This window comes from Mesoplodon densirostris, chromosome 16 (assembly GCF_025265405.1).
Source record: "Mesoplodon densirostris isolate mMesDen1 chromosome 16, mMesDen1 primary haplotype, whole genome shotgun sequence".
NCBI classification, from domain to species: Eukaryota; Metazoa; Chordata; class Mammalia; order Artiodactyla; family Ziphiidae; genus Mesoplodon; species Mesoplodon densirostris.
The window spans coordinates 75,536,321-75,558,589 of record NC_082676.1 but is presented as its reverse complement, the minus strand read 5'-3'; the positions used below and the strand labels follow the sequence as shown (position 1 = coordinate 75,558,589).

The 22,269-nt window shown below is 38.2% G+C and overlaps 1 protein-coding gene across 4 annotated transcripts in view; it reads right to left on the bottom strand.

Annotated features, from left to right (window-relative positions):
- Positions 1-5,037: 5,037 nt before the first annotated feature.
- Positions 5,038-22,269, bottom strand: part of PLCB1 (phospholipase C beta 1) — a 687,466-nt gene continuing 670,234 nt past the window's right edge. For 2 of the 4 annotated variants that reach the window (XM_060120282.1, XM_060120283.1), the window contains one exon: positions 5,038-6,969. In XM_060120282.1, the coding sequence (XP_059976265.1) occupies positions 6,742-6,969 (228 nt within the window). In that variant the 3' untranslated portion in view covers positions 5,038-6,741. The remainder of the gene's footprint in view (positions 6,970-22,269) is intronic. The other 2 variants (XM_060120284.1, XM_060120285.1) reach the window with 1 other exon arrangement.

Here is a 22,269-nt window from a genome sequence, read left to right as displayed (position 1 = left end):
TTTGGGGTAGACAGGTACAATAGGGACTGGAGGACAAAAATCAAGAAAGGGGACCAAGATTTTAAAATAAGTATCCACCCAATTAAAGATGCACGAAGGATTTGAATAGGCGTTTCTCCAAAGATATGCATATGGCCAAGTCACATAACATCATTAGTCATCACGAAAATGTAAATCAAAACTTCAGTGAAATACTCTTCATATCCACTAGGATGGCAATAATCAAAAAGGCAGAAAACAACAAGTGTTGGCAAGGATGTGGATAGATTGGAATCTACATATATTGCTGGGGATGTAAAATGGTGCACTGTAAAATGGAAAACTGTCTGACAGCTCCAAAATCTTAAACAGAGTTACCATTTGAACTAGCAGTTCCACTCCTAGGTATATACCCAAGAGAACTGAAAACATATTTCCATGCAAAAATTTATACATGAGTGTTTATAGCACCATTATTTATAATAGTCAGATAGTGGAAACAAACCAAATGTCCATCAAGTGATGAATGAAGAAATACAATGTCTACACAATAGTGTATTATTCAACTATTAAAAGGAATGAAGCACTGATCCATGTTGAAAACTGAACCTTAAAATTTTTATGCTAAATGAGAGAAGCCAGACACAAAAGACCCCATATTGTATAAATCTAATCATTTAAAATGTCCAGAATAGACAAATCCTCAGAGACAGAAGATAGATTAGTGGTTTCCAGGGACTAAGGAGAGGAAAGAGGGGAAAAGGAGGAATGGGAAGTGACTGTTGATGAGTATTGTGTTTCTTTTTGGGGAGAGGAAAATGTTCTGGAATTAAGAGTGGTGATTGATGAGCAACTTTTGACTATACTAAAAACCATTGAAATGTGTACTTTAAGAAGGTGAACTTTATGTATGTGAATTATAGCTTAATAAAACTGTAATTAAAAATATATGCAGAAGGGTCAAAGAAACAAATGAACAGTGCAGGGACTCCAGGAGACAAAGAATGGCTCCTGAGTTCTCTCTCGTGGGCAGAAAGAAGCTGTTGGTATGCCTGGAATCCAAGGTGAGCCTAGCTTTCCCCACCTGTGATCCAGAATCTACTATTTGGTGATTGACCTAATTTCATCTATCATAAGTAGTTTTGTGCTTTGGGGTTGGTGCCGTAAGTAAAAGTTAAAGAACATGGCTCTGTGTGGTCTAGCCCTCCTATCAGGGTGCTGCTGACTCATGAGGTGCCTAAACAACACTGTAGCTTTGAGTTAATGACATTTATTATTCACATATCAATTGTTATTTTTTTTCTATCTTAGTACTAATAGCTGGATGGGTAAACAAATTTATTCACTGCAAATGCAGTATTTAATGAGAAATTTCACTATGGTGGGTTTGGGGATTCAGTAGTGAATGAGACATGACCCTTGACATCAAAGGTGTCAATGGAGGATGTATTTAAGTAAGAGGGCCAGTACGTTGCAGTTGGTATGCACTCTATATGTGAAAGAAAGTACATGGTGTTCATGGATTAATTGTATTAGTAGCCACCCTGTGTCCACATCATTTTCCCTATAACAACATAGTAGCCTTTTAATCTTGATCAGGGCTGGTCTTGTCTCTTACATTCACCAATAGAATGTGGTGGAAGTAATGGTGTATTAGTTCTGAGTTTAGACTTCAAGAGGGCTTGAACGCTTTTGCTTGTTCTCCAGATCCCGCCTTGGACATGTGAAAAACCCATGGCTAGCCTGCCAAAGAGTGGAAAAAGCACATGGAGAAGAGCCAGATCAGCACAGTTGTTCCAGTCAAGGCCCCAGACATGTAAAAGAACCCAGGCAGGATCAGCCACCAGCCAACTCCTAGCTGACTAGAGATGTACAGATGAGCCCAGATGAGATCAGCCTGTCCCAGCCCAGATCAGCATAGCTTGGCACTTATCTGTAGACTCACAATCAATGGAACATGGTTGTTTACAACACCAAGTGTTGGTGGTGTTTGTTATGCAGCAAGAAATAAGTGATATAGGATGCAATGGGAGCACAGATGATGGGGATCTTGGGTGGATCAAAGAAGTCTTTCTAGAGGCAGTGACATTTAGTCTATAAACCTAAAGATGAATAAGAGACAAGGAAAAGAGAGAACCTTTGTTTGTATAAGTGTGTTTTCAGGACTGGTTCAAGGGAAAGAGGAACAGAAAGGGTATAAGTAGTCGAGGGAATAGTATTTTAAAAGCCCAGGAGGTGAGATGGTTCATAAGGCAGGAGTGGAGAGTTATGTATGAACCAAATCATGTAAGATCTCAAACAATTATTAAGGGATTTAGACTTTATCCTGAGGACCACTGGGGTCCATTAAAGGCTTTTAATTCCATTTTTGCTCTTGTATGATCAGTCTTGCTCCAGTATGGAGAAATGGTTACATGATTTAGGACTTGAGGCATGGAAACCGTTTAGAACCGTGGTAGGCAGTGGGGGGGGATGGTGGCTGAACTTGGGTATTAGCAGAGAGGATAGAAAGTGAATGAAGCTGGGGGCTATTCCACAGGGTCAGAATTGACCCAGGTTGGTGAATTATTGGAAAGGGGATGATGGAGAGCCAGCTGTCAGGGATGATGCCCACCTTTTGTCTTGGGCAACTGAATTGATATTGGTTTTATTCACTGAGGAAGGAAACAAAGGATGTGGAGCAGGTTTGAGTGTAAGGAAATTCAGTTTGGTGTATACTGTATGTGGCAGATTACATTTTCCAAAGACGCCTATATATTCATATACTTCAGTGTGAGCAACACTGCTCCCAAAGCAAGATGGGGTCTGTATTTGTTCCCTCCCCTTGAATCTGGGAAGGGGCTTGTGACAACACCAATGAACGGGGTCCAGCAGAAGCGATAGTATGCTATGTAGAGGTTCAGTCATAAAAATTTTGATCCAGTTTCTGCCTGTTTCTCACTTGGGAAACTCGTACTTGGAGTCCAGCCACCATATTGTGAGAAAGCCCAGGCCATGTGGAGAGGACACGTGTTGTGGTCCAGCCCAGAGCCCCAGTTACTCTCTCAGTGATGTATCATCAACCACCAGACATGAAAGTAAATTAGTCTTTGGAAAATTCCAGCTCCCAGCCTTCTAATCTTCCAGCCAAAGCCCCAGATATCATGGCGTAGAGACATGGCATCTATGCTCTGCCCTGTCTGAATTCTTGACCCACAAAAACTTTGAGAGATTAAGAAATAATTCTTATTGCTTTAATCCACTAGGCTTTGGAGTAATGTGTAGCATAGCCATAACTAACTAACATATTGCATTTGGAGACATCCTCATAACTCAAATGTATATTTCTTTTTCAAAAATCAGTGTGGCCAACTCTTTTTTTTTTTATCTGTTGTATAAAGAAACTTGTATCAAATACTCTGTCAGTTCTTGTCACATCCACTATTTGTCAAAAAAAACTTTTGACAATTTTGCCTTTCTTAGCTTTGGTCAAGGAAGGAGGGAGAAAGGGAGGATCCTGAATATGGGAGCAATGGGCAAGTTTAACGCCATTCCCGGAAGGAGGTGGTGGACTGATGACAACTGTGCCCTCCGACCCAAGCATTGCAGCCTCCTGATTTCCTGCACAGGCACTGATGTGCCCCATCAGGGTGGGCATTACTTCGCTAAAAATTGGCATCAGTGCTGCTCTCACCTTCCTTCCCATCAGAAGAAGTTTGGCCCCAACACCACGAAATAACAGCTGGGTTGTGTTAAGAAATTTTTATTGTTTCCTTTGGATTTGTGATGAAAGCACATAAAATTACAAGTGGAAGAAACATCATGCCACAAAATTGCATAGAATTATTACAAAAATGTGAATTATGCATTTTAAATAATTTGAGATAGAAGAACCAAAATATGTACATTTTAAGAGCTTCAAATACTTTGTCCTATCTTTTTTTCTTCTGAAAAGGCAAAAGTCACAATGTCCAATCCATCACAAACAATATTTATACAGTGCACAAGCACAACATTAAATTCAAAGTAATGCAAGCAATGGCCCTTTCTTCCAAAATTATTTAATCACAGCTTATCTATCATAGGAGTATTAATTATTATATGGTGATATTGAAATGGTAAAATGAACTGTTAAGAAACAAAAACACATGGCATGTCATTAGAACTCTGAAAATTCTCAGTACATGGCCAAAACCACGCTATTCTCAGTAGTGTAAGGGTATCATAGGGCATAGTCTAATTTAATACACAGCTCTACTCTCTATTATAGGAAAAACCACAGTACGGAGTTTCACACATTCAACAAAGAACAAGGCAAATACAGAAAGGCACAAAACTGCACATCATATAGACCCTTTTTTCTTTATCTTATTCTATTTCAAGTAATATTAATATTATTAAATGATAGTATCACTGTAGTAACTTCAATGATGCAAGATGGACAGTGTTACACGCTACCCCCACAACTTCAAAAAGTGTCATTTTACAGATATAAAAATGTGATTACAGGAAATGGCCAAATACAAACATATTGCAAAATGACTACAGTTGCTAAGGTAATGAAATCCAACTACCAAAACAGTTTTGTGTAAGTCAAGGTTATTCAACTTTAGTCTATCTCTGGACTAAAATGTGATACAATGTTCTGTAATAATTACCATTGCATTTGGTTATTAATGCTATTATTAGTTCATTCTTCTGCAATTTTAGCCAGTCTGTAATTTTGTTTATAAAAATGCAGCATTCTATTTTGACCATTCTTGCTTCCTTATGATTAATGCCTTTCTTTCAAGGTGCAAAAGTAGAATGATTTACAAAAGAGTTCTCATTCAGTGGAAGTTAAGTTTTATTAAGTGTCTAATTAACACCATAAATCCTTTAGATCAAAATATAATCATCTCCAAAGGGGATGGGATTTTTTTCCCTAGATGTGTTTTTTAATCAAACACTCCTTCCTAATGTTTGAACTAAGCCCTCATTTTGATTAAAACTTAATTGTGATCCTTAATTATTGCTTAAAGTTAAATAGAATAATTTCCATAAAAATATTAAATTCTTAAAACACAATTTTCAGGACACAACTAGTTTTTGTGTTTTAAAATGTTTTGCTAAGCTACAATCAGACAGGTTTAAAGTAAAATAAAACTGCACATCTTGCTTCAGGGCTTTAACTTCAATGTTCTTTGTGTTAATCTCTAAGTTATATTTTCCTCTATATAATTATTCTCTCTTACTTAAGACCTTTCAATAATGTTTTAAATCAGTTTTACCATAATATAATTTGTTTCTCCTATGCCACTTAACATAGGAACTTAACAAAAAGACAGTTATTAAATGTACATAGTAAATATATAATGGAAGATTTTTTTATGTGAGCAATAAATTGAAATCCGTCAGATTTTAAAATTATGGAAGATACTAATACAGTTCCATATTGCTGTCCTATACATTTTTATATATTCTGACCATTAAAACAAGCTTAAAATACTTAAAATCCAGTTTTTGATCTTACAAAATATACATCAAAGTCATATTCTAAGTTCTCAATCTACCTCAACTTACATCAAAGCCTCCATCAATTGTTTCTTAGAATTTTAATGTAATTTAATATCCACATAATGTAGATATTTGACCATTTTCTTCTCTATCATTGAATTTGGTTTTACGTCTTGTGGAAGAGATCTGGGTTATTGCTAATTAAGAAACTCATATCCACACTCATATGAATGTGTGTGTGTATGTGTATGTGGTGTATATGTATGTACTTATATGGCTGAGTGCATACATGTATGCATGGAGATAACATATACCATTTATGTGGGTCTGTGTAGTCTCTAGATAAATATTTAATCTTTATCTCTATATTAAAAATAAATGAACCATAAAGAAAATCAGACAACAAAATAACTGCTGGAACCTATTCACTCTGACTGAATCTCTGATCATCATACATCAGCTCAACTGTTTTTATTCAATTAAAAAGATCTTTGTAGTTGTTTAATGATTTTAAGCCAATGACCAACGAATACCCAGACTTTGAGTGCAAATAGTCGACTCAGATAGCACACTGCCTGGAATTGTGTGGCCAACTTGCTCACGCAGCCAAATGTACAAGCCATGTCACCAAGTCTGGGGATGGCTTCACTGGACAAGGACACAATCAAGGCAGAAAACCAGCCTATTTGATCACTATGGTATCCAATATAGCCATGTCAGCAACAAATACACTGATGTCTCTGTGATAAATAAATTAGCAAATTGCAAGCCGCCAGTGCTTGCAAAGCAAAGGATGAAACAATTTAATATGCATGTTAACTCGAAGATATGGTAGTTGAGGGGCAGTTAGGAAAAAAAATGTTCAAAGTTGGCTGTTCAATAGTGTTAAATAGTGCTATGCATTTCTCAACTATTCCTATTACTTTGACATACTGTACACCAGAGCTTCAACTAAAAACATGAGCTTGCTTTTCTTCAAAGAAGACACTGTCCTTCATTATATGTTCCATGGAAGTTGCCTGCTTTGAATTTATTACTGGAAAGAAAACCAAAATCCCACCACATACATGCACCCTTCACTAGTAGACCTGCAGTAGTTTCCACATAACACATGGAGCCTGGGTATGGGGAAGCTGCATGGATCCTTCTGGAACTCTCCCTCCAGTGTGGATTTTAATCTAAGGGATGCTTCTCAGGAAGATGCTCCTGGGCAGTGATCTTTGTAAGAAGAGAGAGTCCGATGGAGCTGGAGTGGCCATGCGTGTTCTGAAGGCCAGGAAGAAACAATCACAGGGGAGTATCAAATTCTTTTCCTGGGTTTTCTCCTTCCAGCTTCTCACTGGAAGGAGGCTTGTGGTTCAGTTTTCCAGGGTCTGAGGTCAGCAGGGGAGGGGCAGAGCTGTGATTGCTGTCTTCACTGATCTTCCCTTTCATGGCTTCCTGCACGAATTCCAAAATCTCCAGGGGCAGCCTTTTGAACTTGTCTTGGTACTCCTGCTCTAGCTCCACCTGCAGCTGGGAGACAGCAAGAAAGAGGATGATTTTATGTCATTTAGGTTTCTATAACCACCCATGTAGAAACTCCTTGAAAGAGATGTACAAATAGGGGAGGGATCAATTAGTTTTAATATCATGATGTAAAACTAAGGCTCGTTGGACATGTCATTTGTCCACAGCTAAAAGTCAAGTTCAGGTTATGTGTGGCATAATAAAGCTAAAGACCTGATGGTAATATAAATAAATACACACACACACACATGCAGCGGTAGGTCTGTTGAAAAAGTTTACAGAAATAATATGCAGTGATGTGAAGTTCTTAAGCATAGAGACTGGCAACTACCAATAGCTGAAGGTGTCAAGGTCAGCCATGAATCAGGCTGGGAGAGCCACAAAGTCAATTGGAGTGGACAGACGGTCAAGGCGTGGGCTTTATGAAGTGCAGCCTCACCCAGAAGCTGTTTCTAACCAGAAGCTAAATGCATTTTACAAACTGAGCATACTCATATAGCTAACCTGAACTGCTATCTTTATGAAGTGCAGCCTCACCCAGAGGATTTTAATGACATCACCTGTTTATTCTGATTCCTCTTTTTCTTTCTGAATTTTATTTGCTTAATAAACTGTTTTACCTACCTTTTAAACTGCCTTCAAATTTATCTGTTTAATGCTCTGGAGAATTTTCAGACTTTTGAAAGTCACAGAACCCTTTCTTCAAATGCAGACTTATGCTGGCCTCAGCCATAAAACAAGTCAAAGCTGGGCATCTGGTAGAAGTGGGGTGAGGGGCGGTGGGTGCTGCCTGCTAGGATGCTCTGCCGCTCAGAGCCCAGATGAAACCCAGGATTTTGAATAAAATTCTCTTTGCTTATTGAATGAGAAGCAGGGAGCTTAATCTTAGAAATGGCGTGAGAGACTAAATGCTTTTCCTAAACGCCCAAGAGCTTGCATTTCTCAGCAGCTCCCGGGTGATGCCGATGTGGCTGATCTACTTTGGACACATTGACGATCCTCCTGTCTTGGTTCTACTCTGAGCTCCCAATCCTACTTTTGGTCTCAATCCTGGCTGTATGTCCTCTATCTGCAGCTTCAGTGCAGTCTGACCCCTAACCACCTGGGATGAAGAGAGTCCTCAGGTCATCTGCCCTGCAGTGTCCTGCCCCCCCTTTCTTCAGTGCCAGCAGCTTGAGAATATCCCCTTTAGTTCAATTCCTTTTTGTTCTCACTTCTATGTCAGAGAAGTTTTGCCAAAATTAGTACAGATCAGTAATCCCTTATTATTATGTATTAAGTACTATGTATTAACTTTGCCAAACTTAATAGAGATCCATAATCCCTTATCTGCAATTCTAAGATCCCCAAAATTCTGAAATTGAGAAGTTTTTTTATAAATTTGTAACAAAATCATTGACTTTGATATAATGCTATTAATAATCCTTATTTAATCCCACTTCTTGTGAATGTCCATACATGGTACTGTAGACATATTAATTTGTTTGATTATGAGGGTGACCTGGGCGCCCTTGGGATAGAATGCTTATGGTATATGCATCATATTCCTTTTCTAAAATCAGAAAAATTATGAATTTCGGAAAATAAGAGGTCCCAAGAGTCTCGAATAATAGATTGTGGATCTGTTTGAATGAGCTTTTATTTTTTCCACATCAAAAAGTGCCTGATAAAAATGGCTTGGCCTGAGTATTGAAAGTCCCCTATTCTCCCCAAATATCAAATATTGGGTATTTATGAATATGTCATGCTGGCATGTGAATTCCAATAAACCAAGAAGGAAACACTCTATGAGAGAGATACCCACAGGGCCTGAGATTCACATTGCCATGATGTGGTAAAGGCACCTTCACACACAGCTCCACCCTCAGCACTGGGGACAACACTCTGGAACATCAGATATAAGAAGGCAATGGCCAGTTTCTCCCCAGGTGGGGTTTTTACACTGACACACTCTGGCATAAGTGAAATCTCAGCCTGGTGTCTGACAGTTTCCATTTACCACCATTCAGACCTCGTCATGAATTTGCCTCAATTTTAGTTCAGCAAAGCATGCAGTTAAAGTTTCGTTTCCAAAAAATGTAGGGAAAGGGAGAAAAGCGTGGGGCCATATGTTTAAGAAACAGCGGATTTCATTTAGGTTAGACTGGGGGACCTTCAGTATAGATATATTGCACCTGACCTAGACACCGATTTCTCTTAGGTCATTGGTGGACAAGACCCTATGGTGCTTGATAGGCTGTTTCCATTTTTAACTTATGAAAAAAAAAATATATGAAATGTGAGAAAATGCCAAATAAACACTTAAACTAACATTTTCTGGTAATTTTTAATAATCTAATTTTCATAGTTATGATTCTGCACCCAGTTCAGATATGGGGGTATTTTTCCCCACACCACCAAGCAATTCTCGGTGACACCAGCTGAGTGTCCTACAACTGAATTCGATTCTGACACTATATATACCTGGAGATAGTGTCAGATCCCCCAGGTTAAGGGCTGAGTCCTACAAGACTGCCCCTCACCCCTCCCCCAACTTTAGAGGCCAATTGCAAGTCCAGGTTGTCACCTGTGCTTCTGCCTGACTGGCTATAGTTTGGAGGTTCCCACGATCCTCTCACTTGGATTAGTTTGGTAGACTTGCTCACAGAACTCAGAGAAACATTTTCTTACTAGATCATTGGTTTCTTATAATTAATTAATTTATTATTATTATTTTTGGCTGTGTTGGGTCTTCATTTCTGTGTGGGGGCTTTCTCTAGTTGCGGCAAGTGGGGGCCACTCTTCATCGCAGTGCATGGACCTCTTACTGTCCCAGCCTCTCTTGTTGCAGAGCACAGGCTCCAGATGCGCAGACTCAGTAGTTGTGGCTCATGGGCCCAGTTGCTCCTCAAGTTCAGTAGTTGTGGCTCACGGGCCTAGTTGCTCCGTGGCATGTGGGATCTTCCCAGACCAGGGCTTGAACCTGTGTCCCTTGCACTGGCAGGCAGATTCTCAACCACTGCACCTCATTGGTTTATTATAAAAGGACACAACTCAGGAACAGCCAGATGTACAGGACAAGGTATGAGGAAAGGGCACAGAGCTTCCATGCCCTCTCCAGGTGGACCCCTCTCCCCAGTCTCCATGTGTTCACCAATGTGGAAGAGCTCTGAACCCTGTCCTTTTGGGGTTTTGTGTAGGCTTTCTATGTAGTCATGACTGATGTAACTGGTTGGCCACTGGCCAGTGAACTCAATTTGCAGCCCCTGCCCTCTCCCCAGAGGAGGTCAGAAGGATGGATGTGAAAGTTTCAACTCTCCAATCATTAGCTTAGGTCCCCTGACAACCAGCCCCATCCTTAGGTGCTTCCCCAAAGTCACCTCATTAACATAACAAAAGACATCTTTATTGCTCTTAACACTTAGGAAATTCAAGGGTTTCAGGAGCTCTGTGCCAGGAACTGGGATGAAGACCAAATGTATATTCCTTATTATAAATCACAATCACAATATCACAATAATAATAATAATCTAATTTTATATTTTTTTTATTTAAAAATTGACCCAGTTGTGGCTAAATTATAACTTTGGTAGATTCTTCCTTTTATCATGGATTAGTAGTAGATTTTATTATACTCTAAACTATTTTAATAAATTAATATGATTAATTTATAAACTAAATTAAATGTATATTAAATGCCATATATTTCACTCTTTTAAAAAAAGTCTTTATTAATGAATGCATTACAAATGTGCATTTACTTGAATTTCAACTTAGAGCTTTTCTCTTTATTTTTTTCTTCTTATCAATGGAATACCTGTTTATTATAAGAAAATATGAAAATTATGCAGGGCAAGATCTGGCTCTGTTTCTAAAAAGCTCCATCTATTAGGAGTCTAGAGCTCAACTAAGATCAGCTATGCTCAGCCCAGATCAGCTGAACTCTGTAAAGTCGTGAACTATATAAATATTTATTATTGTCAGAGAAGTTTTGTGTTTTTATGCAGTATTATTGTAGCAGTTCCCCCATGACTCCCATAATTTCTCTCAAAAATGTTCATGAAATTCTGTGGTGAAGGCCTCACCAAAATCTGAGGATGCTCAAGTCCCTTATATGAAATGGTGCATATAACGTATGAGCATCCTCCTATTAAATCACCTCTAGATTACTTATAATACTTAATACAATGTCAGTGCTATGTAAATAGTTGTAAATTCAATGTAAATGCTAAGTAAATAGTTGCTGGCATGTAGTAAATTCAAGTGTTGCTTTCTGTAACTTGCTGAAACTTTTTTCAAAGATTTTCAATCTGAGGTTGGTTGAATCCATAGATATGGAACCCATGGATATGGAGGGCTGACTATATACTAAAACATAAGGCAAAAATTATGCTACTTGCTAAGCCACTTCATCCCAGCTAACGTGTGCATTCTAGACCTTGAAAGTTTTGTGTTAGAGCTGGAGTATTCTCTCCTTATAGATGCCTGCTATTAAGGTCTAGTGAAATCAAGTCCCCCTAAAACAGAGTTCCCCTGCCAAGTTTATGACTAACCTCTCTATCCAAAACTTTATTCCCTTTCTTATCCCACCCTGGTTCCCCTTAAGATTGAGGAGTATCAAAGAAAAGGGGAGATTGAAACTGAGCAGAGCCCTGCAGGACCCTCCTGGGTACAAAAGCTCCTCTATGTCCCCTGTTTCTTGTTTGAAGAAAAAGGCTTTTAGTCTCCTAGGCCTTCCCTGAGTTTCAAAGAGCAGGCAGAAGCAGTTACTAATTAGTGAAGTGAAGGAATGCAGAAACAAAGGAAAAGCAGTTAAGCAAGAGAAGTAATGACAGCTTAAACAATAGTCAGTGATAAAACAGAGTCCTACATGCTGACCACAAGCACATAGACCCCAAACTGGTTGGAACAAGAAGGCTGATGATTAAGATTCTGAGACACCACCCTGTTACCTCAACACCAACTAATCAGAAGAAAGTCATGCACTCTGCAGCCCTCACCTCAAATATTGCCTTTAAAAACCCTTCCCTGAAAGCCATTGGGAACTTCACGTCTTTTGAGCATGAGCTGCTCATTCTCCTTGCTTGGCGCCCTGCAAATAAATGCTGTACTTTCCTTCACTACAACCCAGTGTCAGTAGATTGGCTTTGCTGTGCAGTGAACAAGCGGATCCAAGTTGGGTTTAGTAACACTAGGACTTCTCTATTTTTAGTTTGGTGCTTTCTGTAGGAAGACTCAACAGAGGACTATCATATCTGGGAATAAAAATGAATGTGAAAGAGAAAAACAATTTTGATTCTACCAAAATGATTAATCATGGTCCAGAGACACCTTGTCAAACTGAAAGTTGCTATTGTACTTCAACTACCAAAAGATGGTCGAAATCTTTGAAGACCTGTGCTCTGGACTAAGGAAGCTAAGATACTTGAGTGAATACACATTCTGCACATTATTAACTATTATTTTTTAAATAAGGAAACTGAAGCCTACCACCCAGGTGGTTTAGTGCAGAATCAAGATCTGAACACCAAACTCTTGCCTCCTAATCCAGGCTCCATTCCCACCATTCCAGGACAACCCCTTCCCTCTGTAAAAACAGGATTTGTGAAGACCTTAATAACCTGATATTCTGTGTGTTGATAGAAGAATAACAAATAACTTCAATGTATTTTCCTTATGTGTCTAGGATATTAAAGTTGCTGTCACAAATAACTGGGAAGTGTCTGTTAATGAAAAGTGATGCTGAGGAGGGGTTGCATGGCATAGGGTCTTACTGACATGCCCTCTTAATAATAGAGTACAGGCATACTTCAGAGATACTGTAGTTTCAGTTCCAGACCACCGCAATAAAGCAAATATTGCAATAATGAAAGTTACATAAATTTTTTGTTTCCCAGTGCATATAAAAGTTATGATTATACAATACTATAGTCTACTAAATGTGCAATAGCATTATGTCTAAAAAAAATGTATATAACTTAATTAAAAATATGTTATTGTTAAAATTACTGGCAATCTTCTGAGCCTTCAGTGAGTTGTAATCTCTTTGCTGGTGGAGGGTTTGAAATATTATGAGAATTACCAAAATGTGACAGAAACAAGAAGTGAGCAAATGCTCTTGGAAAAATGGTGCTGATAGACTTGCTTGACACGGGGCTGTCAAAAACCCTCAATTTGTTAAAAAAAAAAAGCTGTATCTGCAAAGTGCAATAAAGTGAAGTGCAGTAAAACAAGGTGCGCCTATTCAGTCTCTTGGAAAACAAAAGGGGCTCTAATCCAGCTGCAGTTAACCTGGTCTATTTCTAAGCCTTCACTGGGCTTTTCTGTTTGTGTCTGTCGTGCTTGGAAGACACTGGCTGTTCACTCCCCCTATGTAATTCTTCAGTTTAGGATCTGTTTATTTGGTCAGCTGGCTGTTTTCCTGTTTGCCATTAAGTGCAGTCTAATTTAATCAGATTATTTCTGTAAAGAGTTGGATACTCCAAGAAAGGATAAGCAAATGGAAAATTGGAATTAAAAAAATCCAGTTTAAAGGAAAAAGAAAGATCTCTTGGGATAGAACCAATCTAGTAAATATTGGTAGCAAATTGCAATGAAATATAGAACCACAAAAATAATGATGGTAATACAATGAAAGTAGTAATTGCAATTTACTGTGTGTTTACTGTATGGCATGCACTGTTCTTAAGACTTTTCATGCGTGAATCAATTTAATACAGGAATATTAATTTCAAAATCTCTAAATTCAAATATCCATGGGGACCAAGAAACAACATAAATCTGTGAAGTAGGTTTGGTATAAGGCAGTAGAGGAGTACCAACACCTGTGGCCAACTGGAATTGTATTTCATGTTTAAAACACTCAAATTCAGGCTTCCCTGGTGGCACAGTGGTTGAGAGTCCGCCTGCCGATGCAGGGGACACAGGTTCGTGCCCCAGTCTGGGAAGATCCCACATGCTATGGAGCAGCTGGACCCGTGAGCCATGGCCGCTGAGCCTGCACGTCCGGAGCCTGTGTTCCACAATGGGAGAGGCCACAACAGTGAGAGGCCCACGTACCGCAAAAAAAAAAAAAAAAAAAAAAAAACACTCAAATTCAAAAATGTTAACAAGTACCAAGAGTCAAATGAAAAGCTCAGTTTAGTCTTCAGTTTGTGGCTCCTGATTTAGCTGCTCCATCAGAAGCAAGGGCATGACAGTAAAGTGTGATTTATGTGCACTGGACAGAGGCTAAGAAGGCAATACCAGAAGAATCCCATTCTCTCAACCACAGAAACCCTAAAAGAATCAATGAAAAGCCTCAAGCCAATGGAAATAAAAGCCATGCAAGGGCTAATTATTTTTAGACGAAGTGTGTATTTTTTCTCCATCAAGTGGAATACCACCAGCAGGGAAGAATTGAACTTACATTATGATTTCAGTTCCTATGCTGAGTCACATTAGAAACAAATGTTTATAGTGCAGATGGTGCTGCAATCATCTCAGAGAAGTGGGAGTCCCAGGGAAATGTCCTCCTAGGAAAGTCTTGTGCTGGGAGCCCTTCAAACCTGCCAGTGTGGCCTCCCAAGACTTATTCTCAAGGAGGTCCTGTCCTGATGTGGGCCTCCCTTCAGATCAGTGTCCTCACCTGCACACACCTGTCTTAACTGCTTTTAATTCTTAATTACCCACACTTGAGCCCCAGCCAAAACTGCTCTCCCTCTTGATTTAAATCCTGTGCATTTAAAAAGCAAGAGACAGGCTGTGTTGTGTCCCAGAATGAACTCAGCCACATCCCTAGAGAATGCTCTTCTCCCAATCACCTAAAATTAGTTTTGGTTTTTCTTTTTCTTTTTGTAAATGTGCATTTCAAGAGTGGTTAGCCATACTCGGGTTTTATAAGGATAATTGATTTTGATGTTTAGGGAACAAGTATTTTCTAATTAGATGGTCACTCCTTCTAAACATGATGTTTACGTGTTCTGCTTAAATTACTGTGGTTTTAGGTTGACCGTTTACAACTCAATCTGAGGGGAAACTAGACATTTGATCTCTTGGCCTTGGAGGGGTTTGGAGCAGTCTGGTTTTTACTCCTGAATTATCCATATCAGGTCAAATTGGCAACTCTAATGAATTTTCTCAGAAACAGAAAACTGAAATGGGGCCAGATAGAAAGGTAAATGAGAGATTGGGGCCAGGCAAGAACTGTGCGATTGCAGAGGGTGGTCCTTGGGTCCTTGGTTACAAAGAGGAGCCACCCAAAATTGCCAACTAGATTGCTGCCATATACCTTCCCAAGGTTGCTTCATCTGATTTTTCAAAGGAAGCTAGCAATATGGATTTTCATGTTAAATCTTCTGGTTTGTCAGTGTTAGCACCTAAATTAGAAATTTAAAAAAAAAGCCACCTTGCAGGTCAATTTGCAACTTCCAGAGTATCTGGGTAATATATTCTATAAGTATGTCTTTGGACGTGATAGGCAACTACCCAGAAGTCTGCCGAGTCCTCCCAGCTCAGGGATTGGCTGCCATCCTCTTTGCTGCATGAGTGGAGACATGACCACATCGCACTGGTGTTCTGAATCTGTGGCAAGGCGCTCCTCACTGGGAAGAAAAAGACACTTATGCCTGGAATAGGCTTTTGACCCTATTCTAAGCAGCTCCTCTGGAAGGGACTTGCTAAATAATTTGAGATGCCTATTTTCCTATTTCCTCCTTTATCAAAATTTGGTGATGTGACTGTTAAACCCACAGGGTTTGGAATGGGGAATCTGATAAACCCAATTACAAGGTGTTTTATAGAAATACTCTTTTTTAAGTCTTTAAGGCCAAATCCTTTCTCTGATGGATCTCTTTTTTTCATGAGGTCTGCAGAGGTGATTTGGAACATAAAATGGTTACTCTGCTGACTTATCTTTGGGGTCTTATATAAGTGGCAGTCAATTCAGAGTAATTCTAGGTATAGTAGATTTGAATTCCATTATCTTGGTCTACATGGTAAAAGATGACAAGTTATCCCCCGCATTTACATTCACCCTTTCATAGTGTCTGCTATTCCTGGGTGGCAGCTGCCTAGACAAGAACAATGTTTACAAGCCCCCTAACTATCTTTGCACCTAGCGGGGCACTTGACCAGTTCTTGCCAATGAAATGTCAGTGCCAGCTTGTTAAAAGGCATATGGGGGCATCTCTACTGTCTCTTTCCCTTTTCCAGCAAAGTCCTAGAGGATGATGGAGCCACATTATGAAAAAAATATGGTTCTCTAAATTACCATGTGGAAGCATGTTGTCTACCAACTAGAAACATCCACAATGGACTGTTATATGAAAAATGAAATAGAATTCTATTGTATTTTGGTGCTGTTTGTTATAGCAGCCAGTGTTATGCTAACCAATACATTCTTACATATATAATTTGTGTTGCATGATTTATGTTAAGATTAAGGGAATATGTGTAGTTATGACAAGTGTTTCTCCAATTTGTGATTCATCTTTATTAGGCAATTTTATGCCATAAAGATGGTCTCTTAAGGTTGCTTGGGTATATTTGGCTATTCTGGATTTAACGTAAAATTAGAGAATAATCCTAATAATAAATCTCGAGTACTTTATAGCTATAAGAAAGAGCCAGTGTTATGAATCCCAGGGGCATTATAATTTTCCATCAATCTTTATTTCTCTTCTACAAGAAAAGTGTTGGGTGAAAAAATCTCCATTTTCTTCCATTGTTATCACTGGATTAAAATGTATTGGGTTGGCCAAAAAGCTCGTTCAGGCTTTCCCATACATCTTATGGAAAAACACGAAAGAGCCTTTTGGCCAACACAATATATAGTCTATGGCTATCATGAAGCTATTCTTATAAGGACAGAAATGGGAGACTTCAATTAAGTAATATTGCAAGTCAATTTTAAGACATTATTCCTTTTTCTTCTGCTTAGAGAACAAAGCTGAACTAGTCAGCTAAATCTTAATTTCTGCTTCCAACTTGCCATCAGCTGACCATCACCTGGTGTGGATAAGCCCAAGGCTGCTTCTAAATACCTGGGTGACTTCTTCAAATCACCCAATCTAGGGGATTGAAATCCCTTCTAATGGGTCATGGGCATCCTTACTTACACAGTGATAAATGACTTTAGGAAAAGCTACTGGTGACAGAAAAGTCTACTAGGTTCTACCAAACCTGTTCTAGTTCTCAGGTGACTTTGTTGGCCAGAAAGCCATCCTAATCCTAAATTAGGGAACATGTCCTAATACTTGTAATACTGGGGTGGATGGCAAATGCCATCAATTCATGGTTCATTCTCTACATTTACTCACTTTTTTGCCTTTACTCCCTCATGAATTATTTGATTTATTCATTCATTTATCCAAAATTTACTGAGTGCCCTTCTGTGTACTGGGCATTGTGACTAATGCTAGACATAGAGACATGAATGAGACACAGCCCTGGTTTCAAGGAGTCCCCAGACCAGTGGAAGATGTGAAACATAAAATAATAATGTGATATGCTGAGATAAATACCATGATAAAGTGATAAGCAATATACAGCAGTAGCACAGAGGAGGAAGTGAACATCTCTCCTTGGTATCCCAGAGTAGGAATTACCTAAGACCAGAAGTACTGGACGTCATTAAATTCCTGTCCCTTTGCACACTTGTTCAGGTGACTGCCACTTAAATTTATCAAAGGCTCACCCATATCATTTCCCTCTTACTCTCTGTGGCAAATCCAATTACATTCTAAAATAACTGAAAAAGTAACAACATAAGAACTCTAAATTATCTTTTTAAAACATGACTATTTTGTCTAATTGTAGGCTAAGTAAAATAAAACACTGTAAAAGTTGGAAATACTCCACAGATCAGTGACCAAGCAATAATAAAAACATTATTAAATGCATAATTTTTCATAGTGTTAAATGAAATCCCACTCAGAAAACCTATCAATCTAATCCTTACCTATGAATGACCATCTTTCTATACATGTCAGTCAAGTAAATATTATAGAATTTTCAACTGTGGATAGAAGATTACAACCTTGACTTCTTCGAGGTGGAAAAAACTTCCTCTGCTTAACACTTCCAGTTATTTGGAAAGTGTATTTCAAGGCTTCCTAAAATTTCCTTTCTCTAAAAGGTATAGTATCCTTTTAGTAATAGTGGTAAAACAAAAATGATTAGGCCTGGGGCAAGTGAAGTGGGTGAAGTTACATAGAGCATTAGCATCACCTGGGATCTTATTAGACATGCAAGTTATCAGGCCCATGTCAAACTTATTGAATTAGAACTCTGGGTGTGGGGGCTTAGTGATCTGTGTATTATTAAACCATCTGGCTGATTCTGTTACATCCCAAGGTTTGAGAACTACTGATTTAGAAATTAAAGTAGCTTTACAGGAGAGTCTTATATACGTAGATTCTTGGGAACCATTTGTATATTTAGTGATTAAGTCTTGCTAAAAATGTAGCCTCAGATTTGGAAAGTATTTTGTAAACCTAAACAGATATGAATATTGTCAAGGTACATATATCAGATGGAAAGTACTGGATTCAATGACATTGAAATCTGGATTATTGAGGCTGTAACAATATAATCTTGGGTGGCGGGGAGGTTTCTCATTCAATTCAGAAGTAACTATAGCAGTGATAGTCATTGTCCAGCCTAGAGCCTTTAGACTAACCATTACAATGTAGACTGTCCTGTTTCCAACTGCCTGCTTTCTCTAGTAGAGAGCACAGCTGCCTGGAAGTGCAGCCCAGTAGTTGGCATAAGCATATACTCTAGCTCCCTTACCCTTTAGATGGAATAACTCTAAGGTGCATCTTCTACATAGTCTCCCAATAGGGTTGAGCACCAGTTGCCCATGGTTGTAACTTGCTTGATAACAAACACAATTTTTTACTGCTGCCTTCCCTTTCCTGCCTCCCTTCCCTACCCTCTACTAGTTTCCTTGGATCACTTCTCAGAATCACTTCGTGTACTCAAATCCTTGTCTGAGAGTTTGCCTTTGTGGGCACGCAAACTAAGACATTCACTTAGTTTTTGAATTTATTAGCTGGCATGCATTAGGTGTAAAAATTACAGGGATTTACTTATAGTTTTGGGATTGATGTGTCCTGACATATAATGCATGTTGATATTATTTGACTTGCTTATAAATAACTTGAGCTAAAGATCTACCATAAATTGTCCAATGCCTAGATTTAAGTTGAAGAACAGTCATTCCTTTCTGAATCTACACAGATCTATTTGGCCTTGAAGCACATTAAATTCAAGCAGCAATCCCTGCTTGATTTGGCTTTCTTTCACCTTTACTCAGACATAAATTTCTATTCACTCTTTTTTAAAAATGTATTTTATATTGGAGTATAGTTGATTAACAATGTTGTGTTAGTTTCAGGTATACAGCGAAGTGATTCAGTTATACATATATCTATTCTTTTTCAAATTCTCTTCCCATTTAGGTTATTACAGAATATTGAGCAGAGTTCCCTGTGCTATGCAGTAGGTCTTTGCTGGTTATCTATTTTAAGTATAGCTGTGTGTACATGTCAATCCCAAACCCCCAATCTATCCCTCCCCCCATTCACTTTCTTATCCTACTCCCCTAAAATATTTATTTTTATGTCTAATATTTACTTAATAAATCTGTAACCAACTTTTTTGGAAAACACATAACAGAATAAAATTGCAAATGTGTCTGTTGTGGCCACCATGATGGTATGGACTCTTCTGAGAAAGTTATGTCTACTATGAGGTCAAAATGATGAGTTGAAAGCCAAGCAACTGGTTGGAGTTATTTAGTTTCTCATTGAACTTGAAAACTAATGAATGGTTATTCTATTAGTATAGGAGTTCTTCCTGTGAGTTCTCTTAAGACATCAGAAAAATTATGTTCCAAGAAACAAATGGAAGCTCACTGATAATATACTAATTTCTTGAAGATAACAGCCTTAAGATGTTTTTCCTGCTTTACCCACTTAAGTCCCTGTGGAGATGTATGAATTGCTACAGTTAATCATTGAATTGACTAATGAATATTTATTGAGCACTTACTAATGTAAATGGCTGGCTCTGTGGTGGTTGGCTTGGGGAATCCTGAATGGTGTTTAACAGTTGTCTCTTAAGGGTTAAAAACTTAAAATATAATTGGTGAGCCAAGGTAAAGTTACACAATAACATGAGCTAGTCATACAAGATGAATTGCCAAATCAGTACATATTATTGATTTGGAAACTGTAAATCACTGTGCGGAGACTTGCATCTGAGTTAATCCATGAAATCAAAGCCTCCAATTACCAAACATGAAAATGAACTAATCACCAGTGTCTTAAGCACAAAGGTTTTCTTCCACTAGGCTTTTAGTAATTTATCTGTCATAGTTGTCAAATAACAATGACTATTACTATGAATATTTATTAAGCATTTATTATATGCTGGGCACTAGGTTAAGTGACTGGCATGAATTATATGCATGGATTACCTCTTTGAATTCTTACATTATTCTATGAGGTAAATACTACTATCATTTAGTGGCTATGTCACACAGCTGGTAAATAATGAAGTCAGAATTCAAACTTAGTTATTCTTACACCACAGTTTCTACTTACAATAACCTCTTTTTCTATCAAGCATTAATAAGAAGCCATATATTTGTATTCCCTCAATGATTCACTAAAACAGAAAGTTGGTAGACGCTTTTATATAGAATAGTGGAAGAACAAAGGCAAAATTGATACGCATTGTCATGGTAGGTAGAATGGAGAAGAGGATATTATGTTCTTTTTTTCTTCCCACTCCTACTCCCACTGTGTTATCCAGGTCTTACCACATCCAAGTAGACATTTATTCAGTTGGATAGTCTATACCTTTGAAAATATATGACATGGTCTAATAGACTTAGAGTCTACACTGAAAAAAAAAAAAGACTTCAACAAGAAATATCTGACTTGGCTTCCCTGGTGGCGCAGTGGTTGAGAATCTGCCTGCCAATACAGGGGACACTGGTTCGAGCCCTGGTGTGGGAAGATCCCACATGCCGTGGAGCAACTGGGCCCATGAGCCACAACTACTAAGCCTGTGCATCTGGAGCCTGTGCTCCGCAACAAGAGAGGCCATGACAGTGAGAGGCCCACACATCATGATGAAGAGAGGCCCCCGCTCGCTGCAACTAGAGAAAGCCCTCGCACAGAAGCGAAGACCCAACACAGCCAAAAATAAAATTAATTAATTAATTAATTTAAAAAATATATATATGTGTGTGTGTGTGTGTGTGGACTGAAAAAAATGCATAAAAAAAAGAAATATCTGACCAATGCCTCAGAATTAGGAAGGGATCCTGAAAACGTCCAGAGAGATTTTTAAAAAGCCCAACAGGTTCTTGAATTAATAGAAGTGTGAGGTAAAAAATTCAAAAGGGTTTCCAAAGATAGCCAGAATGCCATCTCTAGAAGGAAAAGTTCTCCGACTCAGTTGTGTGGGAGAAAGTCACTTTATAAAGCACTGCTACTCAAATTTTAACACTTAAAATTAAGAAATCTGTGAATCATATGATACCTCCAACAAAGTAAGAAACAGGTATGAACCTGGCAAAGATGTTCACAACACACACATCTAACAAAAATGTAGTATCGAGAATATACAAAAACATTTCTATAAAGAAATAAGAAAAAAATAACCTAATTTTTTCAATGAACAAAAGATACAAATAGGCATTTTACTTAAGAAACATGTGTGGCCAAAACCAGAGACACAACAAAGAAATAGAAATGAAAGGATTATCATTCTTTTCACTCATCAGAGAAAGGCAAAGGCCACAATGAGATGTTATTTTATTCCCATTTTATTGGGAACTCTTAAGAAGTCTGACTTGAATATTGATTGTTGGCAAGTGTCTGGATCAAAGGGTCTCTTAGGGAAGTATAAAGTGGTAGAGTTACTTTGGAAAACAATTTAGCATCTTCTTGTAAAACTGAAGATTCATATTCCTTATGACAGAGCAAATCCACACTTTGGTATACAGTCAAGAAAATCTCTTGAACAGAATTTCTGTATTAGGCGACATGTGCAAGAATGTTTGTAGCAGATCCGCATATCACAGCAATAAACTGAAAATCCCCAAAACGCCCACCAAAAGGAGTGGATAAATAAATTGTAATATATTCATGGTGTAAAATGTTAGAAGTCAAAACAAACTAGAGTTGCATCCAACAATATAGATAAACTGTATATAGATATAATTAATTTTATTAAAATTTTTTATTAGTATGCATAATTAAAAGTGCATTATATCCCAAGTGTGGTAGATTGACATTTTAAAAGGACACACCTATTCACTCCTCACTTGTG